This window comes from Mangifera indica, chromosome 2, assembly GCF_011075055.1.
Source record: "Mangifera indica cultivar Alphonso chromosome 2, CATAS_Mindica_2.1, whole genome shotgun sequence".
NCBI classification, from domain to species: Eukaryota; Viridiplantae; Streptophyta; class Magnoliopsida; order Sapindales; family Anacardiaceae; genus Mangifera; species Mangifera indica.
The window spans coordinates 15,938,450-15,957,276 of NC_058138.1; the positions used below are offsets into that span (position 1 = coordinate 15,938,450).

The 18,827-nt window shown below is 35.3% G+C and overlaps 1 protein-coding gene across 2 annotated transcripts; it reads right to left on the reverse strand.

Annotated features, from left to right (window-relative positions):
* Window positions 1-399: 399 nt before the first annotated feature.
* Window positions 400-17,138, reverse strand: LOC123209545 (calpain-type cysteine protease DEK1). Of its 2 annotated transcripts, none has more exons than XM_044627637.1 (32): window positions 16,748-17,138; window positions 16,180-16,320; window positions 14,783-15,033; window positions 13,511-13,693; window positions 13,215-13,350; window positions 12,527-12,657; window positions 12,304-12,418; window positions 11,173-12,202; window positions 10,886-10,996; window positions 10,248-10,306; window positions 9,260-9,425; window positions 7,959-8,232; window positions 7,674-7,824; window positions 7,432-7,543; window positions 7,171-7,336; window positions 7,014-7,084; window positions 6,810-6,901; window positions 6,521-6,683; window positions 6,334-6,405; window positions 5,759-6,133; window positions 5,563-5,678; window positions 5,185-5,482; window positions 4,334-4,650; window positions 3,745-4,096; window positions 3,313-3,633; window positions 3,128-3,232; window positions 2,907-3,035; window positions 2,271-2,651; window positions 2,043-2,180; window positions 1,601-1,837; window positions 1,066-1,509; window positions 400-910 (listed from the first exon to the last, which is right to left on the reverse strand). In XM_044627637.1, exons 2-31 carry the CDS (start codon window positions 16,302-16,304, stop codon window positions 1,204-1,206), a joined length of 6,483 nt encoding a protein of 2,160 aa, XP_044483572.1. In that variant the 5' UTR covers window positions 16,305-16,320; window positions 16,748-17,138; the 3' UTR covers window positions 400-910; window positions 1,066-1,203. The 2 variants fall into 2 exon arrangements, with proteins under 2 accessions (XP_044483572.1, XP_044483571.1); XM_044627636.1 differs by having other exon boundaries at window positions 16,744-17,138.
* Window positions 17,139-18,827: the final 1,689 nt, after the last annotated feature.

Below are 18,827 nucleotides of genomic sequence, written 5' to 3' on the forward strand. Positions count from 1 at the left end.
TTATCTAAAACAATTGGTTAAATGTTAGATTCTTGGACGTGAACACAGATTGGTTTTTTGTCAACAGTAAATTAACTAAAGCAAGTGCAAGCATCTTTTTGTATATTAATAACTGTGGCACAAATCTTATTATTCAGAAAGATTTTGATATACCTTCTTTCTATACATGTACCGACATAATCTTTATCTGCATTTGTTTCCCAAATTTTGAGATTAAGCTTTTGCACCAAATTTAAGGGGTGACTGTGATTTAGTCAATAAATGATGGTGCCCCATTACTCTTTCAAAGCCCTAATTAACAGGTTATTGTTTGTTTGCATATGTGAAAGTCTGGTGGATTAATTCTTGCTCAGATTAAGAGAGTTTTTTAAGCTATGAACAAAAGACAACCATGTAAAATGGAGGAAATATCAAATGGGGATTATATTGCAAGAAAGAACATTTGTACAAAAGACTAATTGTTCAGGTTAAAAGCATTTCAAAACTGCAGCTGAAAATATTGTCCTTTTGGTTTCCCAGCTACAATGCTTTTCTGCATTCCCTATGAATTAGATATTAGCAAATTATTTTCCTATTGATTTCCAGCTTTACTTTTTAACTGAAATTTACATGATCAGACAGCTATATTTCCTTCCAATACCTACAAATGTACATTTCACCACCCAAGATTCACTTCTGATGCCAGTAGATGCAAATGATCCAACTAATAAGGTCGAAGGAGTTATCCATCAGAATTTCTTTGTGATGGTCCCCCAAGTTGACAAAAACATATTCCAGCAGATGCAGGAATGATATATTCCACGCAATGAGCATTGCAGAATTAATCAACATTGAGAGTTACACTGGTCCTAATGAATTGCTAACCACTTGGCATGCCATCCTTGCAGAGCTAAGAACCACATCATACAGCCTAGCCAAGCAAACACAAATCAGTCACTTGGGTATCTCTTATTTCAAAATATTAAGACATCAACATATTTAACAGGCAATGGGTAGTTAAATTTTTGAAATAGCAAACGACAGAAGCTTGATGGGCATCAGAAGAACATTATATAAAAAGCTTACCTAGTCATTATGTGCATTGATTTGTGGTTCAACTAGTCCTGCTCATGTTGCACATCCGTGGAGAACCCAACCACCTAAAATTTTGCGGACTTGCCCCAAGCCTCTAGGATAAAAATAGACTGAAGTGCCACCAATTTACTATAAAGCTTCCAGGATTATTGATGCTTTGGTGAAAACAGAAAGAACAAAAGGTGCTTCCTCCCCTGGATGTATAGTTGTAGGCACTATTGTGTAACCCTTCGGATCAGGTTCCAGAACCATCTCACAAGATATTTCTCGAGAGTTGACATAATCTGTCCCTCCAACTGATTCATGCAGGTAGATGTTGTGTGCAGCACGACGACCACGAGTTTTGAGTATCCTCATCCCAATATAGAACATCATTGAATCATGACTAGATTGATAATTCCTAAAACCAGCAGTGGTTCTCGAGAAACTCACACCCTAAACAAATATTTTAAATCAGTTCATAAAATACAGTAAAAAGGAAAGTAATAGTGTTATAGTTCTTTCTGTCTGAAGATCCACAGTAAACCTGAGTTAACGTAATGAATACATGGATTGGATATGATGCATCTGAACCGGTGGCCCTGAGTCGGAACTGTGGATTTTGATTCCATGAAGCATAATCTTGACAGCCGCCAGCACTATAACCTCGCCACTGACCATGCACAGAATAACGCATCTCCGGGGGGTAGACACGACAAACATAAATTGATCTAAAGTGAATCTGAAAGTCTTGCCATGACATCCAGAATATACCATCTTTTGACTGTTCAATAGTAAAAAGATCAGGAACATGCAAACGAGATCTTACCAAGAAAAAATAATTAATAATAATACTGTGTCCCTAAGATAAAACTTTTCATGTCTAATTAAAGATTTATAAATAGAAATCAACTCAACTAGAAATCCCCAAAGAGTGTAGGGATCAAAGGAACAAATTGCTGGAGACCACTTTTACAAAAGCTAAGTACCTGTGGAACATGCTTCAGCTTGTGCTTCATCCTATCAGTCCACTCAGGAGATGAGTCGGACCAAGGTCCATTCCACTCAACTTCATTAGCCCATGGGTTTCGAATTTGGACAAGCTTGTGGCTGTCAACCTCTCTTACCTGAATGATGAGTGAGTTTGTTAGACTCAGCCAATTTTCTAAAACTGGCGTGTTATATATACAGTTGGACCGCATAAAATTTTGGCATACCTGCAATATTGAGTAGGCATGTCCTTGCACAATGCCGCTGGAAGAAATGTGCACATCAGAACCTGATGGACTCCCAGCACCAAGTAGGAATCCTTCTTGTTTACACCGCAACAATTGAGACCATAACCTACCACTTGCAAGATCAATCTGGGCCTGGGCACTCCTCATGTCAATCTCCTCACCAGCACCCCCAGTAAGGTCCACAAGAGCATCCTGAACAAGACCTCCTTCCAGTGCCTCATACGAGCCATGCAGTTTGGCATACGCCTTCTCCAATATAGAGACCCAAAGTTCATTACCCTTCTTGCTGGTAGCAAATGCTGGTTTACCCGGTGATTCACAAGGAATCCAATCATCAACAACAACAGGGACCCACTCACCCTATAGAGATATTAGAATAAGAAATAAGAGCAAGCTATTACTGACAAGCTAATTAATACATTACCAAGACAACCAATATTAAGAGGAAAACCACAGCTCCAGGCTTCCAGGATACAAACCAAAACAAGGTTATCTAACATAGCATATAAAATAAGTATATCCTTTTAATTTATGGGTATGTAAGAAAAGAATCATCGAAATTTATTGAGCGTTAGGTGTTGACAAGAGTGATGAAAGATATTATGAGCTCATTACCTGAATACAGAAGCGGACAGTGTAGATTCCTTCCTCATTGTACTCTGGAGTAATAATCACTTCTGATATTTGTGAGACCTCTGTTAGAACAGCAACAGCACTCAAAAACCAACAATCCCCCAATCGACCCTATTGATTGAGAAATTAATGTTAAGAAAATTAATATATAAAACCATGCACAAGACCAAATATTACAAATCATTCTGCTAATAAGATTCAACCTGACAAACATCAGAGGGGTTAACAGCTCCAGAAAACAAGCACGGACGACAATCTAAAGGGCTCTCTTTCACAATTTCAGAAGGCCTCATCCACTCAGCAACAACCTAGGTTATAAATTCAATATTAGGTTAGCTCAACCCAAAAAAATAACACTAACAACTATTTATAAGTCAAGAAGGCCCACCTGCAACTTAGGAGTGGGATTATCTGGATCCACAAATAATGACAGATCATTTGGAGGAAACTCCTGATCAGTAAATTGGCTTTCACCTCTGGCAACAAGGGCTTCTTTGACAGCCAATTCAACTGAAAGCATCCTTTGATAAATTTCTTCTTGTGTTTCCATTCGAGGCTTCCTGAGCTTCCTAGCAAAGGAATCCACATGGATTACCATGCCATCACGATCTGCCCTTCTTTTCCTCCCACTTGAATATTGCCCATCCCAATCTATGTCATCCCTATCATATAGATCTACATCTGCAGGATCACTATCCCACTCATCAACCTGGATGAAAAATAAGCAACAATCAGTGAAAAGGTTAAAATTGAGTAATAAATTTTGTTCCTCCAGAAATTCCTAAAAACAAAAAAGGGTATTCAAGCTCTAGGAATATACCCTTGGTGGTGAATCAGCCCATTGCCAATTATCTTCAGGGTATTCATCCATGCTGAACTCCGCTGAGCATATAGCAGTATAAAGTGTAGCCACCTCATCTTCAGCTAAGCACCTTCCCCATAGGAAAACATCCATTATATGCATCTTAGACTCAGCTCCTTCACTATCTGACCTCCCAAATAGATCCATTTCAGTAGGTGGTCTAACACCAACATACACTTCAGTCCCTAAATCCCAAATGCTGTTGCCCACAGACAATGCCAACCCAGTCTGATAGCCATCATAAACACCATCCAAATAGCAAGTTGCCTCACCTAAATCAGCGTCAATTGTCATTGTCACAATATGCCACCTGAAATAAATAATTGTGAAACCACAATGAGAAATAAAAGCCATACAGACAAATACAGAACTTTAATTGAAAACACGGAGCTATAAACACTCTCCTATCAATACACCATTTTTAGATTTAAATACTACATCAATTACGAGGAATGCACAAACACAGAGGGCATAATAAAGGCCAAAACAATGCATTTAGATGTGAAAACTGCCAATAAATACTGCTCCAGAAAGAAAAAGGCCTGACCTGCCATCTGCAATACTTGTTGCACTAATACTCCAATCCTTTGCAATAGTTTGTCTATCACCTTTCATAATCAATCTAAGCCCAACCTGTCCAGCCTCAATACCTTGCTCAGAACCAGCCACCAGAATTTCCCAGCAGATTTTCTTCTGAGACTCGGTGCCTAGAAGACAAACCGGACCAGACTCGGGTTGGATCATCACTGCAATGGAAAAGCTAACCCTCTTACTTTGACAAATGCTTTGGTCAATCTGCCCACAGTGTCTGCCACTTGTAGTTGGTTCATCATCAAGAACACAAATAGCACCAGTAATTCCAGTCTGTCAACAATCCAAGAGTTAGTAACTTAGACTGAAAAGAACTCATCTCACATGACATTTTGATAGAGATATATTCAACTCCATCCAGAACAGGCCAGAATAAAGGCAGAAAAACATTTTTTTTTATACAGGATAAACATGAGTGCAGAAAATGCTTCATTTTTATTAGGACAAGATGGGGTTGATAAATTATTTCCGTCTAGCAAGAAATATGGATGCTTAGATATAAAGCTTACAAGACAAACATGGAAAATGCAACTTAAAATAAATATTTGCATTGATTAATGGATTTCTCAAGCAATTTTTCGCTTATGGCAATGTAAATATATATATATATATATATATATATATATATATATATATATATATATATATTAATCTTACTAATACTATTAATTTAAGGCTATATTTACTTTTGCTGCTGCAATTGCAACTATGCTTTCACAAACTTTTCTCTCTTCTCTTTTTTTTTTTAAAATAAGAAACAATCTTAACATGTTTGACAAAACTTAACCACTTGAGAAATAAAAATACCTGCAGTGCTCGCCGAGCTAGCTGAGCAGTGCGTATCCTATGTGCAATGTTTGAAACCCTCTCTCGTGCGAATGAGTCCTCAAGAACAGAATCACCTCCTACTGCCCGCACTGCAGCTGCCATGGCTGCTGCCTCCCTACTTCCAGCATTAGGAATCGATGAAATGAGAGAAGCTTCAATCTCCTTCCATTTGCGTTCTTCCCTCTCAAGGAGAGCCTTCCTTCTTTCTTTACCTCTCCCTTCCTCTTCACGTCTTTGCATTAAGATTTCCTCTTCCATTTCCTTTTCTCTTATGTAACTACAAAATTTACCAAAATACTTAGAAAAACAGTTAAAAGGTTCATGACTTATATGTAGTGTTAAAATGAATACCATTACCTCTCCTGGATAATTTCAAACTGCCTACGATCCTCTGGCATCCACTTCTTAATTTTCTTAGCACTTAGGTCTGAAAATCCTATGCTATCAAGAAAGAGTCTCAACCGTACCTCATCCTACCACAGAAGGATACCTATCATTACTCACAAGAAAAAAAATAACTTCATACAGAAAAAGCATCAAGAATCTCACTAACCTGTACTTGTTCGGCCTTAGCAGTCAAACCGAGCAAAAGAAGTAAATAACCCCCAAATTTATCCCACATGTATACCCATTCAGTATCAATTGCCTCTTCCAAAGCCAGAATTCTTGCATGAGTACACATTTCTCTTCTGTGATCATAATCACTGGTCAATTCACAGCGAAAACGCCCATATCTCATTCTGCAAAAGAATGAGCCAGCAACTAATTCCTCATTTCTCAGACGATCTCTCAATTTCATGACATCATCTCTAGGAAGCATTAAGTTTCCTTGCTTATCACGTGTAGCACTAGGGTCTCCAACCAACAGAGCTGTTGAACTAGCAGACCTCTGAGGAGCTGAATAAGTTCCAGACAAAGCATTTCTTGTCTGCATTACAAAAAAATAAATTCAGATTATATACAGCAATCACTGGATCCAACATTTGCCTGGATAGAAATTTCAGCTAACTTGGTTTGTATGACAACAAATTTTTTGTGGCAACATTATGGGTGACTGATTTATGACAATGGAGAATTCACATTATACTGATAAAAAGCTTTTAATGAGTTTAAGAATAGTAAGCACACCTTAGTTGCAGATCGAGAAATTGCTTGAACAACAGTATCCTTGCTGAGAAAATTAACAGCATCTTCCATCGTCTGAGGATTACAATATATGTAAACAAAAACAACTTATACAGGGAAAGAGAAACATACAGTACCAAAGTGGAAGAAATTTGAGCATAGACAAATCAGATACAACCAGCATACAAACCTCAAGAGTTAGACATGGACGAGAGACGGCAAATCCAAAAGCTACAACAAGAGCAATTGCAGATACAGCAGCCCCAGCAAATGGTGGGTAAATTTTCAAACTAGCAACAACACCCCAGCCCTCAATTGCTAGAGCAACCCCATAAAGCACAAGAAATGCAACACTGCCAGAGACATGTTGTCACATACATTACATATGAATAAATATACTTATTGTATGAATTACATTGATAGTGGAAGTAGAAGAGGAGCCAGTGGCCAGTGAAATAGGACACCATAGTAGAACAAACCTGACATTCTTTCCACTATCAGCATGAGCATCATAAACATATACAGGCAGCACTCGTGGAGAATAAACTACAATTGGAGGTGAAAGAAGCACCTAAAAATATTTGCACTTTTTGTAAGATAAAATAAAGGAGGAGAGAGAAAGAAGAATTAGATATAAATAATCATACCCAAAACACAGTTAAGAATAGAAAGGCTACACTCACAGTCAATGCTCTTCCAGCAAGAAGAAACAGAAATGAAAAATAACCAACAGATGCTCCAACAAAAGGCTTATCTGAAAAGCAAAGGTAACTATGAAGGTATGTTCAAGAAAAGAAAGCTAAGCAAGCAACACAGGTTTTAAATGAACTTTTTTATTACCATCAAACCATCCAACAAGAAATGCAGCCAAACCCAAAAGAAAAGCAAAGAAACAAACAAAGAACATCTGGGTCCGGGTCAAATAAAAATTGTTTGAAGCCCAATGATGGATGACACCAATGGCTAACACAATCAGGAGCAGAAGTAAGAGAAATGCTACCCCTACCTGTCATGAATGTGAAGATAAAGAAACCGAGTTATATAGGTTAACTACAGCTAAAGGCTAACAAAGTCAAACATCCAAGAATCTGCATCTCTTACCATCCAAGGATTAATTACAACAATAACAGCTGATATTGCACCAAGCAGAAGAAGAAGACCAATGGTAACAAATATATATACACCTCGAGAAAGCCTCCAACCATCATCTTTCCTGTAAATGATATAACAGAAAATTAAAAGAGGTAAAAAAAATTCTATGATGTGAAGCACCAAAATCTAAGAAATTGCTTATCTTGAATAATTTTGAGTTTCTAACTTAAGATTGAAAGAAATTTACAAACCATTTGAGCAATCCAGAGCAAAGTGATAGCAACGCTGGAATGCACACCAGAGGAAGTAAGGAAGCAAGAAAATCACACTTTGTTGGGACTTGGTCATCCCTTGATTTGACAACTTCCAAGTAGGATGCACCACAAAATGCCACTAGGATAGCTACCACAACAGTAATACCAAGAATATGATTGAATTATCATACTTACATAACCAGATCAAGGGAAGCCTCAAGTGGAAAGAAGTGCTAATTTATGAGTCACAAATCAATACAAGAACAAACAAAGAAAAGTTACCTGCAAATATCCCAACACATATAGCAGAAGATAAAGAGAACCGATATGTGGCAAACCATGAAACAATTGGCAGTACACCAGTGACTAATAAAGCAATCACTGATGCCATAACCCAACCAAGGTACACAGATGATGCATAAGGAGAGGTAAAACTATGAGAGTCACCAGTCCATCCCTTGTAGTTCAAATCTTCCAATGGCTTTGCAGATACTATTGCACCCAGAGCTAATACAGATCCAGCAAATAAAGTTATACAAACAACAAGAACCACAGCCTGTCAGAGACAACAAGATGTAATTCAAAACTTCATATTGCACATATAGTTTCCATTAATAAGAGGAAAGAAATTGTAAAAAAGAAAAACTAAGTTTGTAATAATAAATAAAAAAGAAAAACTACGTTTGTAATAATAACATATTGTTGGACTCTACACATCCAAACCATTCATATTTCATGCCACATTTTACATAAATAACACATCAAGATTTTAACATCATCAATGACAAACTTTTAACAGAGTAGAGAAATGGAAAGCAATGAGATTTAAGTTAGATTAAGGCCTACAGCATAGTTCTTGTTGTTTCAGTGTCAACTACGACAGTTTACCCAACCCAGCCTGGGTGAGTATATTCCAGCCAAACTAATTACTGTTGCCATGACACCCAACATGGGTACTCATAGGTTGAGGGTCCTAACAAAGACTATGAACATATCTATTGTTCAGAAAAGGTTTTCTCATGTCTCATTTATGGTTTTCCCTTTTTTTCTCTTTACAAAAGGAGCAAATAGAAGATTTCATTATAGTTTGTATCTGAACTTCAGAAGCCCATCTAAATAGAAGATTTCATATGTGGTTTGTATCTATAGTTCATAAGCCCATCAAAAGGTCAACTACAAGCATAATGTAACAAGGATGAAACTAGTTATAAATTAGACATAAACATGTTCAGGTATTATATGCTTTTCATTAATTGACAGAATTCTTTCAGCTACACCTAATTCAGGTGGCTACCTGATCATTTCTATATCCTGCCTTATCCAGGGCTATAAAATAACTGAAGAAGGAGCATCTCCAATAGCACATTGTATCAAATTCCTAAATCCCTAAAATGGAAAAATATAAACCTAAACACAGAACAGTCCAGAACATAGTTTTCAAACAGTGGTTAAAGCCACAAAATTACCAGATTGTGACCAAAGTCCACTAATCAAAGGATAACAGTATAAAATGAAATAATATCATGCTCATTTCCCCTATACTACACATGTGGAACAAAAGTGAGAAGTGATGATAAACAAACCTCCTTTCTCCCAGGAGGCCGATCATTTCCCGCAGGAGTCATTGCAGATTCTACTTGTGAAACCCAAAATTGATAACCATTACGTATCCATATTGGAATTGCAACAGAAAGGCAAGCCACCATGAGTGGAACAGTCAAGGAAAGTCCTAGAAGTACTGATGATTTACTGCAGCAAAAAAAAAAAAAAAAAGACATTAATGCATATATGGTAAATGAGTTTATGGTACTTCCATATCACACTCAAACATCAAATAGCAAATGATTAATCAAATATGATTCACAAATATAATACAATGTGAGCAAAGAAAGAATTAAGAAGCTATTGATGAACATACTGATAAAACTATGGCTGTAGAATTCCTAATATCGTATATATATCAAGAGGAATATGAATCACTATTTCAATCTCTATACATAGAAGTTTTTGAAAAACTAAAACAGAGTATCAGGCTACAAGGATGGCATGATAAGCTGTTCAATTATCAAATCCAACATAGACAAAGAGCATCATTATGACAGCACTATAATCACAAAACTGAAACTTAATAGAATTTACTTTAGACTTCATGATAACCACAGCCAATGACATGAGCATGGGACACCAGAAACACAATGTTGATAACATGCAAATACATTATTTCAGTAAACCAAGTCCTTGAACCAATATGATGAATGAATGTCTTTTATTTCTTCATTGAAGTAATTTGCACAAATAAGATTTGCATATTATCATTCCTTATGATGTTTGACTAACAAAAAGACTCAAATAGTATATTATTATATTTTATTACAAAAAATATAATAATCAAGGAAGATTAATCTTATAGAAATTTAAAATGATTGTCTATAATTAGACAAGTCTCATACAAGCCAAAGTTTGAAGCAATGTCAATTTTTATTGAACCTCAAAGGCCGCAGAGCATAAAAATAGTTGATCCACAAAGAGATTTCACGAAAATAAAACATAGAATAATATATTGAAGCATACCTCAAGAAGGAAAGCAACAATCCAACACCAGTACTCAGCAGCCAGGCAATAAATCCATACTGAAGAACATAGACAAATTATACAGAAGCAAGGGAACAAACAATACCGTTAGAAATTTAATATTATACAATAACTGAAAATATTATTTTTTCTTTTTTCCATTAAAGTTAAAACTAACTAAATATGAGCATGAAAAATAGACATATGAAAACAGAAAACACTGATCCAAAGATGGAGAACTGCAATGTACCATAGACTGACCAGATTTCACTAATGCAGTAATACCCATACCAATCTTTCTAAGGTCAATCCAACCATGTCAGATAGCCATGCCGTTTAAGGAAGAATGCAAAAACTATAATTAGGCATATTTTCATAAGAAAATAAATACAATTTTAACCCATCTTAGGGGACTACAATATTGCAGGCAGTAAAACTGAAACTAGTAATATGACCACAACTTTTCTCAAATGAATTTTATTATATAAATAATCAAAGCAAAGAAAATACAAAATAAAGGTGCTATCAATAATTAATTCAATAAAAAAAATTCCAAAAGAATATTTCACCAAAGTAAGACACTTTTAGTTAAAATCCAAAAAAAAAAAAAAAATACAGCTAAATAGCTGAAAGTATACCTTGCGAGGTTTTGATGTCATGGCCATATCTTCAGCTTGAAGGGAGCGGAGAAAAGCCATGATTGAACAGACAACAGGAGATAAAAGCAGCACCGCAAAGCCAAATTCAAACTACAAAAATATGATAACCAATCTCTATATTAGCACACACAAAAAAATGCTAAACAACCTTGAATTAAACTAATCTGAAGCTTTTATAACATAATTTAACTGATAATTTTACAAAATCTATCAGGACAGGAGAAGATAGACTGAACATAATTCCCAAGAAAGAACCCCCCACTCACTTGTTGGTGTGTAGCATTTATAATTCTAATAGTCCTTGGACGAACAATAGCTACACTTATTGTTTCAAGAATAAAAACAAAACTAAAGAGAACCCATGCTCGCTCTGGAGTGCCTGCTACATGATGCAAAAAAAACCTCGACATTTGAAGCCACTTTTCAAGCCCATGAAGCCTTAGCTCTTCTGAAAGAGAAATTTGATTAGGCATAACATTATCAACACTGGTTGAGTCGATGATTGTGACATCAGTATTGTCACAATGATCTCTGTCTGCATCCAAACTACTTCTCTGCAGTAATGCCAATATAGTAGGATCCAAGCTTTTCTCCTTTAACATCATGGCAAAATTTGGATCCAATCCCTTATCCTGCAATAAACTAGTCAATTCTAGATCTCCTAGTCTTGCCCTCCTCTTCAACAGAGATGTAATCCTAGGGTCATTCAACCTTTCCTGTAACGCAAGGGCTAAATTTAAATCTAACATTTGTTGATTTGCTGAAGTTGACATGCTTGACTCACAGCCCTGACTATCAAGACCACTACTTGAGCAAACAACCAGGGAGTTGTTTTGATCATAATTTTTATCAGCAAAGGAAGTCCCTGCTTCATGCTCTTGGACAACTGAACGACAAGAACTGCTACGTAATGCTAAACTTGGCCGTCCACTATCCATGCTCTTATCACTGTGAATACCCTCATGAGAACTGGCATTTCGACAAAAAAGACCATTATTCCAATTAGGAGCATCAACCATACATTGTGCTGTGTTCTGGCCACTAGCTTCAATAATATTACCAAGATGACCTGCTTCAGCACTACTACTACGCTTCATACTTGAGCCACAACCTTCAGAAGAGCTGGATGAACTGTTTTGTTCTTTTCTGCGAAATCCCTCCCTTAGACGGATCACTGTACTCTTTAACGCATCTCTCCTAGCAGCTAAAGGGTTTGTAACTGACAAATGACGAGAAACTGCAGCACCTAATAGGAATGAGGCTACAACTGCATAACTGATACAGTGCCCCAAGTACCTAAAGCAAAGAACATATAGGAACAAATTTGATGATACAATGATGACAAAATATAATAGTACAACAAGTAATATTTGAGACTTCAAAAGTCAAGAACAAACCAATAATGCACCCCAAAGCAAATGAGGAAAACCCGAGATGTTCCAACGACAAAAAGAGCAGCAACACGATTTTGCAGAAGCTGAAATCCATACAAGCATGCCCCCATGTTCCAATCTACAACACAATAAATCCATTCAAATTAAATTAACACCAAAAGAATATGTATTTGTTGACAACAATGTAAAAGACCAAATGTAATAAACATGCAAGTCAACATCATACCAAGAATGATGACAGCAGCTGATGTAATTGCTCCAAGCCAGCGGGCGTCTTTTGCTGTCAGACCATATAAGATAGAGTAGACCAAAAGAACAACAAGCGAGCCAAAGTAGAGAAGTCCAAGATGTGAAGCCCTAAAATATGAAAGCAAAATCAGAAAACCACAATGACAACAGAAAAAAAATCTCAAGAAGCATAATAATCAAGCACATTTAAATGTATGCCATGATTGTCAACTGTGCTTATACACATTTGAAACTTAATAAAAAAAATTGAGATTTCTAAACTCTCATTTCCTAGAGGAAGAAAGGATTAACAATTAATGTTCAAGTAACAAATTTAACAAGCTAAAGTTTTGGATTCCTAAACACTTGTAATTTGATACACATAGTCAGTTTAAGCATTTTAAAAAAAACATAACGTATATTAGCAAAGGATATTTCCAAGAGGGCATGAAACAAAAAGCATCCTATTGACCAGTTAAAGATATTAATTTATGTTTAATTTAGATTATGTATTATTAAACAGGACTTGTTATAAAATATGGCATAAAGCCAGATATGGAACAAATTACACTAACAAAGCAAAAGCAATATGCCAAACTTGGTGATTACCAGCATGACCATAGAGATCCAGCAATAACTGCAAAACATGATACCTGAATTTCAAGTTAAAACAAAAAATTTCTTACCTACTCGATTGTCGAGGATACAACTCATTGGGATCAGGTGGTTCTGGTAAACAAGCCAGAGGACCCATCTCTATACCATCAGGATAAGCAAATTTATAAGCCCTCCGCACATACTCATCTACATCTAAGCCATTCCCTGCAACAATTAATGATTTAAAATTTTAAAGAAAGAAGAAAAATTATGTCAGGATGGCAGTAATTGGAATCAATATCATCCTAAAGATTAATGCCTCTTCAGTTTTGAAATATTAATAAAATGCAATCACATCTCTATATAAAACCATCAAGATGCTTACCATTAAAGACCATTCTACAAATAAAGAGCATGTTGATTGCTAATGCAATTGCAGATACACCAAAAAAGAAACCAGAAGGCGAATATCGTTCAGATGCATTTGAACCAGCTGTAACATATACAGCACAAAGCTCATATGCACAGAGTAGGGCAACAGCTAGAAGAAGCAGCAAAGCAACAGCCCCTAGGCAGAGAATGAAAGAAGTGATATAAGAATAACAGAAAAAGAATGCATGATTAAAATACAGTCTAAAAATTCAATCCTAACCCCTCTCTGTAGCTCCTATATTTTTTTCTCTCAAAAGCATGTACCAAACTTCTTTAAGATGATATAACAAAACAGCTACAACAAATGAGGGTTGTACAGTAAAAATCAGCTTTATTGTTAAAATCCTGATTCAGTTGTAAAAACTGTAAGACCTTCTAGCATCTTTTATTACTATTATTGTAAAAATTGAAAGGCTTTATGGTAGAAATAGTAAGGCTTTACTGTTAAAATTATAAGGCCTTCCAGTATCTTTTATTACTTTTTATTCAGTTAGTCCTTTCACAAATAGCCCTCATATATTCTGATATTATTCTATTAATGTCCACTTTACCAAGTCTGTTTATACGGTTCCCCTTCTTCTCATCAAGTTAAAAAGTTTGAGATGTAAATTTTTTGACAAGCTCAAAAGGTTCTTAATTGCAAAATAATCATGCTTCTTAACATCCACATTGTACTCAGCCATATAAATTTGATCATTTCCTTTTTCTCTAGAAAATCCTGGCATGAGCAAGAAATAGATTTCCATAAAGGATAAAGCCCTGATACAATTTTGCCATCTCAAAACCTAAAATGCAAATACCCCTGCATATCTTATTAATAGTAGACTGTATAACTCTATAACACAGACCTCCAAATTCAAACTAAGTCAACTAAACTTGTCCTCATGCACAATCCAAGTTCTTATGGATGCCTAAGTCTTGCAAAGTGTTTGTCAAATTTCATAATGGACTCTACCTGGCTAATTATAATTGTATCAACATCGAAAAGTCCTATGGTCTCTATTCCAAATAAGCTTTTTATTTTTGTCAAAAAGAAAATAATGGGAGCACTTTCATCAAGCATGTAAAATACATATTCAGCAATTAAAAAGATTTCTGAGCAGGCCTATATGTAAAACACATATTTAGCCGTTAAATGGATTTCCAAAAATAAGTCTGCCAGTTTTCCAGACAAAGAATAAGAGTTTTACTCGTTCACTAACTTAAATGTCAAAACAATACATACTTGAGCTTTGCCACTGAGTTCTCCACCAAAGCATGATTGAATAGAAGGCCAATAAAAGAGCAGTACCAGCCATTATTATAGCCAGACCAACTATATCCCGACCAAGTATTACAATCAACCAGCATCCCCACATGATAAGCACAGCAACTGGAGATACAACAATCATCCATGCCAATAGAGACAGAACTCGACATACTATGCCCAGCTGAGGTCCTTGTAATATATTTGGCCATTTTCTAGCAAATATCCAACTGAAAAAAGAAAAAGGTGAAACAACCAAAATGAAAACAAGAAGCCTACAATTCGCCATAACAAAAATCAGGGCATGAATGTGGTCAGTAAGAGAAATATCTATTTCACAATGAAAATAAATACTAAAAGAAACAATAACTAGGGAAATGATGGTATACCAAGCTATCTCATGTAGTTGGAATAGATGGGAAAAGGCCCAGTCAATGCAAAAGCAAATTATTTTTCAACCGCTAGGTCTGTAGAACATGACTAGTGCAAAAGGTTCATCCTAAGAAAAGAGAGAGAGAGCTGAATTTGAACAAATTAATGACCCACAATTCTACCGTCAACAAAATTATGACCCAAAAACCAGTTCATGAAGTCGTCCTACTTATTGGATACTAAAAGAATACAGTCTCACATCTAAAAGTGAGTAAAGTTAATCATATATAAGTGTGGCAGATTAGACTTTAACACAAGTCAATTGGTTTTATGTAATATGAGTTTCGATCTTCACACTTATAGGTCCAATATATTTCGACATGATATCATAACACTAGTTAGACGGCGGACCTAACAACCTAAAGTGTTTCTGAATACAAATGACAACGCATCTGTTCAAATAAACTTAGCCAAACAACGAGTCTAACAGCCTATGGTGGTTGCACTTGAGGGAACTAAAACAAAGAAGTCCCATATCTAAAAGTGAGTAAAGTGAGTGGTATATAAGTGTGGTGGATTGAACTTTAATATAAACCAATTAATTTTGTGTAATATAAGTTTCGATCTCCACACTTATAGGCCCAATATATTTCAACACTACCCACAGAATGAAAATCACAATTTTCACAGTTTTTCAAGTCAGTAAAGAGCCCAAACTTATATTTACTACAATCATAAAATCTGTTCCTATTGCAATGCTGTTGTTTTACAAACATTTTTGGGAAGAGAACTAGGAATTCAGATGACAGGTTCCAGCTTCATACTTTATTTTCCATTAATTGCACAATTAAACTTATTATAAAGTTAAAGCCAAGAGACAACCCAGAGAATTAGCATTATGATGCCCTTATACAATGAAATTAAATGCCAATTACAATCTAATCAAATTTTAACAAATATAGTTGCCAATATTAAAAGCTTAACAAAATTGCAAAAGAAGTTACCTATAAAGTCGCCAAGGCCGCCAATTCACAGCCCAGAGAATCGAAAATGACGCCAAACCCAAAACTGCAAAAAGGCTTCCTGAAATTGCACAGGCCAACACTATCCCTCGTTCATCCCCTTCCATGGCCTCCCTCTCTCACCTAGGCACACCACACGCAACAGTTAAACAAAACATAAGCTTACAGTAAAACACATAATTTAAATCCACAATCTACCACAACAAACATAAAGCTTCAAACTTTAACACCAAAATTGAAACCCAGATAAAGATGGTAATGTGACGGCAATGAAATTCAACAGGACCAAAACCACCATACATGACATTCCAAAAGAGATAGTAGAAGAATCTACTAAATTAAACATATTTTCTAACAACTCAAACCCGTATAGAAAGAACAATAATGTGAAGGCAGCGATATGGAACACAATCAAAGCCCTAATACAAGGCATCCCAACACAGAAGGCATCAGAATTTTCCAAAAAAAACAAGCTTAATGGAACTAACAGCTGAAACCCAGTAAGAGAGATGTAATGTAAAGCTACAACAACAAGAGGGCTTTTACCTACTTGATTGAAGTTGGCTTGATGGGCAACAACATTGTGTTGGATTCAGCAGAAATGGGTCAATTTCTAAATACAAATTGAGAGCTCAAACCAGGTAAAAATGTGCAATTTCGTTCATGGGTTTTAGTATATGCAACAGAAAATTCAGCTCAGAAAACCCCACTGGCTAGGGTTTGCTGAAGATAATGATGATGAGAAACAAGTGAACTTTTTAGGGTTTTTTTCCAAGTTCTGATTTTTAGGGTTTGGATTTATCTTCTTTGATAATTTCTTAGAGAAAAGAGGGAGTAAAGATTAAAACCCTACAACTGGTATGTGTGAACACTCAAGTAAAAAAAAAAAAGTGTCTTTTTTTTTTAAATTTGGTTGGGGTTCAGAGAGAGAAAGTTATGGTCTTTTAGAGTGAGAAAGACTCAAATAATAATGAGTAAAGAAATGAAACAGTAGAATATGAAATAATTTTAAAAAAGGTTACATCTTTGTCTGAATAGACAGCTAACCCATTCTCTGTTAGGAAGAGTGTATTACATTCACCAATGACATTGTAGGGATATGGAAAGTGAGCTCAAGGATTTAGTGTTCACATTATGTGTGAAAATTTCAAGTGAAAATTTTGAATGATGATGGAATTGTTAAATATAGTAAGGGAAGGGGTCAATTATGGAAGTAAATTGTGTTGATATAGTAGGTGAAGAGAAGAATTTGTGTCTTCAAACATCAGTTTATTTATTTAATTAGGTAAAGAATTGTAGAAGTTTTTTTAATTCAAGTGACAATTTTGACTTTCTAATCAAAACACTTTACATAGTTGTTGTGTTGGGTAAGAATATATTATAGTAAATTTCTAACCATTTTGGTACCAAATCCTAAAATTTTCCAAGAGTAGATAATTCAATACTATAGTAAAATTTAGATAAGTGTCTTTTAGGTCAACAAATATGAAAAGAAATTCAATGAAGACTTTCCTCTTCATCAACAAAAATTTGCAAGTAATAATGTATAATTTACTAAAACAATAATGTTATCCAATGAAAGATAATTTATTGATAATTGATAGCTAGCTAATAAATGAACAAAACCAGAACATGGGCATCGGTCTTTCAACAACAACAATAATAATAATACACTAAAAACCAGTAACATTAACTCTATAATGATTTGTACAATAAATGGCATTTAAATTGAATCCATCTAGGCCACCAAATTCCCAATTCACAATGTTCTACTTGTTTCCTTCTCTTGAAGCCTCTCATTCATTAATGCCACTCTTGTTTATTTATTGATTGATCAACACAAATGTATGCTTTTGGTAATTAAGAGAAGAGAACCATTATATGGTCAATTTAAGACTCATTTTCAACTCATACCACTAATACTTGTTAACAAATTAAGTTATGTGATTAATGAACTTGGCATCTTTTAATACTTCATTCAAAATTGTTGCCTTTGTGAATTTGAGAAGATGTCAATGTTCACTGTGTCTTACACTTGACAAATCAATTTGGATTGGATTACAATAGAATTGTTGAATTGAAATTGTTAGTTCTTTAGTTTGATTGTATTTGATTTTCACAATATTTTTTTGATATATGAAATTTTGTTTTGATAAGGAGACCACACTATATTGGAATAGGGGTATTTTTGAACCATATGAGTCTCATATTTATGATCATAAATGAATTTAACCAAACTTGCTAACGAATAAGCAACATTTAAAAGTTACATATGCAACATAATGAGAATGGTGGTTTAAGTAGATACAAGAAGTAAATGAACTTCTTCTAACGCAAACAAAGTGAGCACAAATGAGGGTGGAACAATCTGAAAAGGCTCTTTGAATTCAAAATACCCATTTCACTAGCCCAATAAGAAGAGTGATATGGGCTTTTAGCTAACATTTCAACCAAACCCCAAATTCATAATGTGGGTTATTTTTTTAAAAGGTTTTGAAATTCACAAATCCATCCAAATTAGTGGTGGATCACAGCTGGATATCAAAATCTAGCTATGGACCCACATTTGTCTTCCAAACACATTATGGTTGGTGGGTCAATAAACATCCAAAATGGCAATTAATATATAC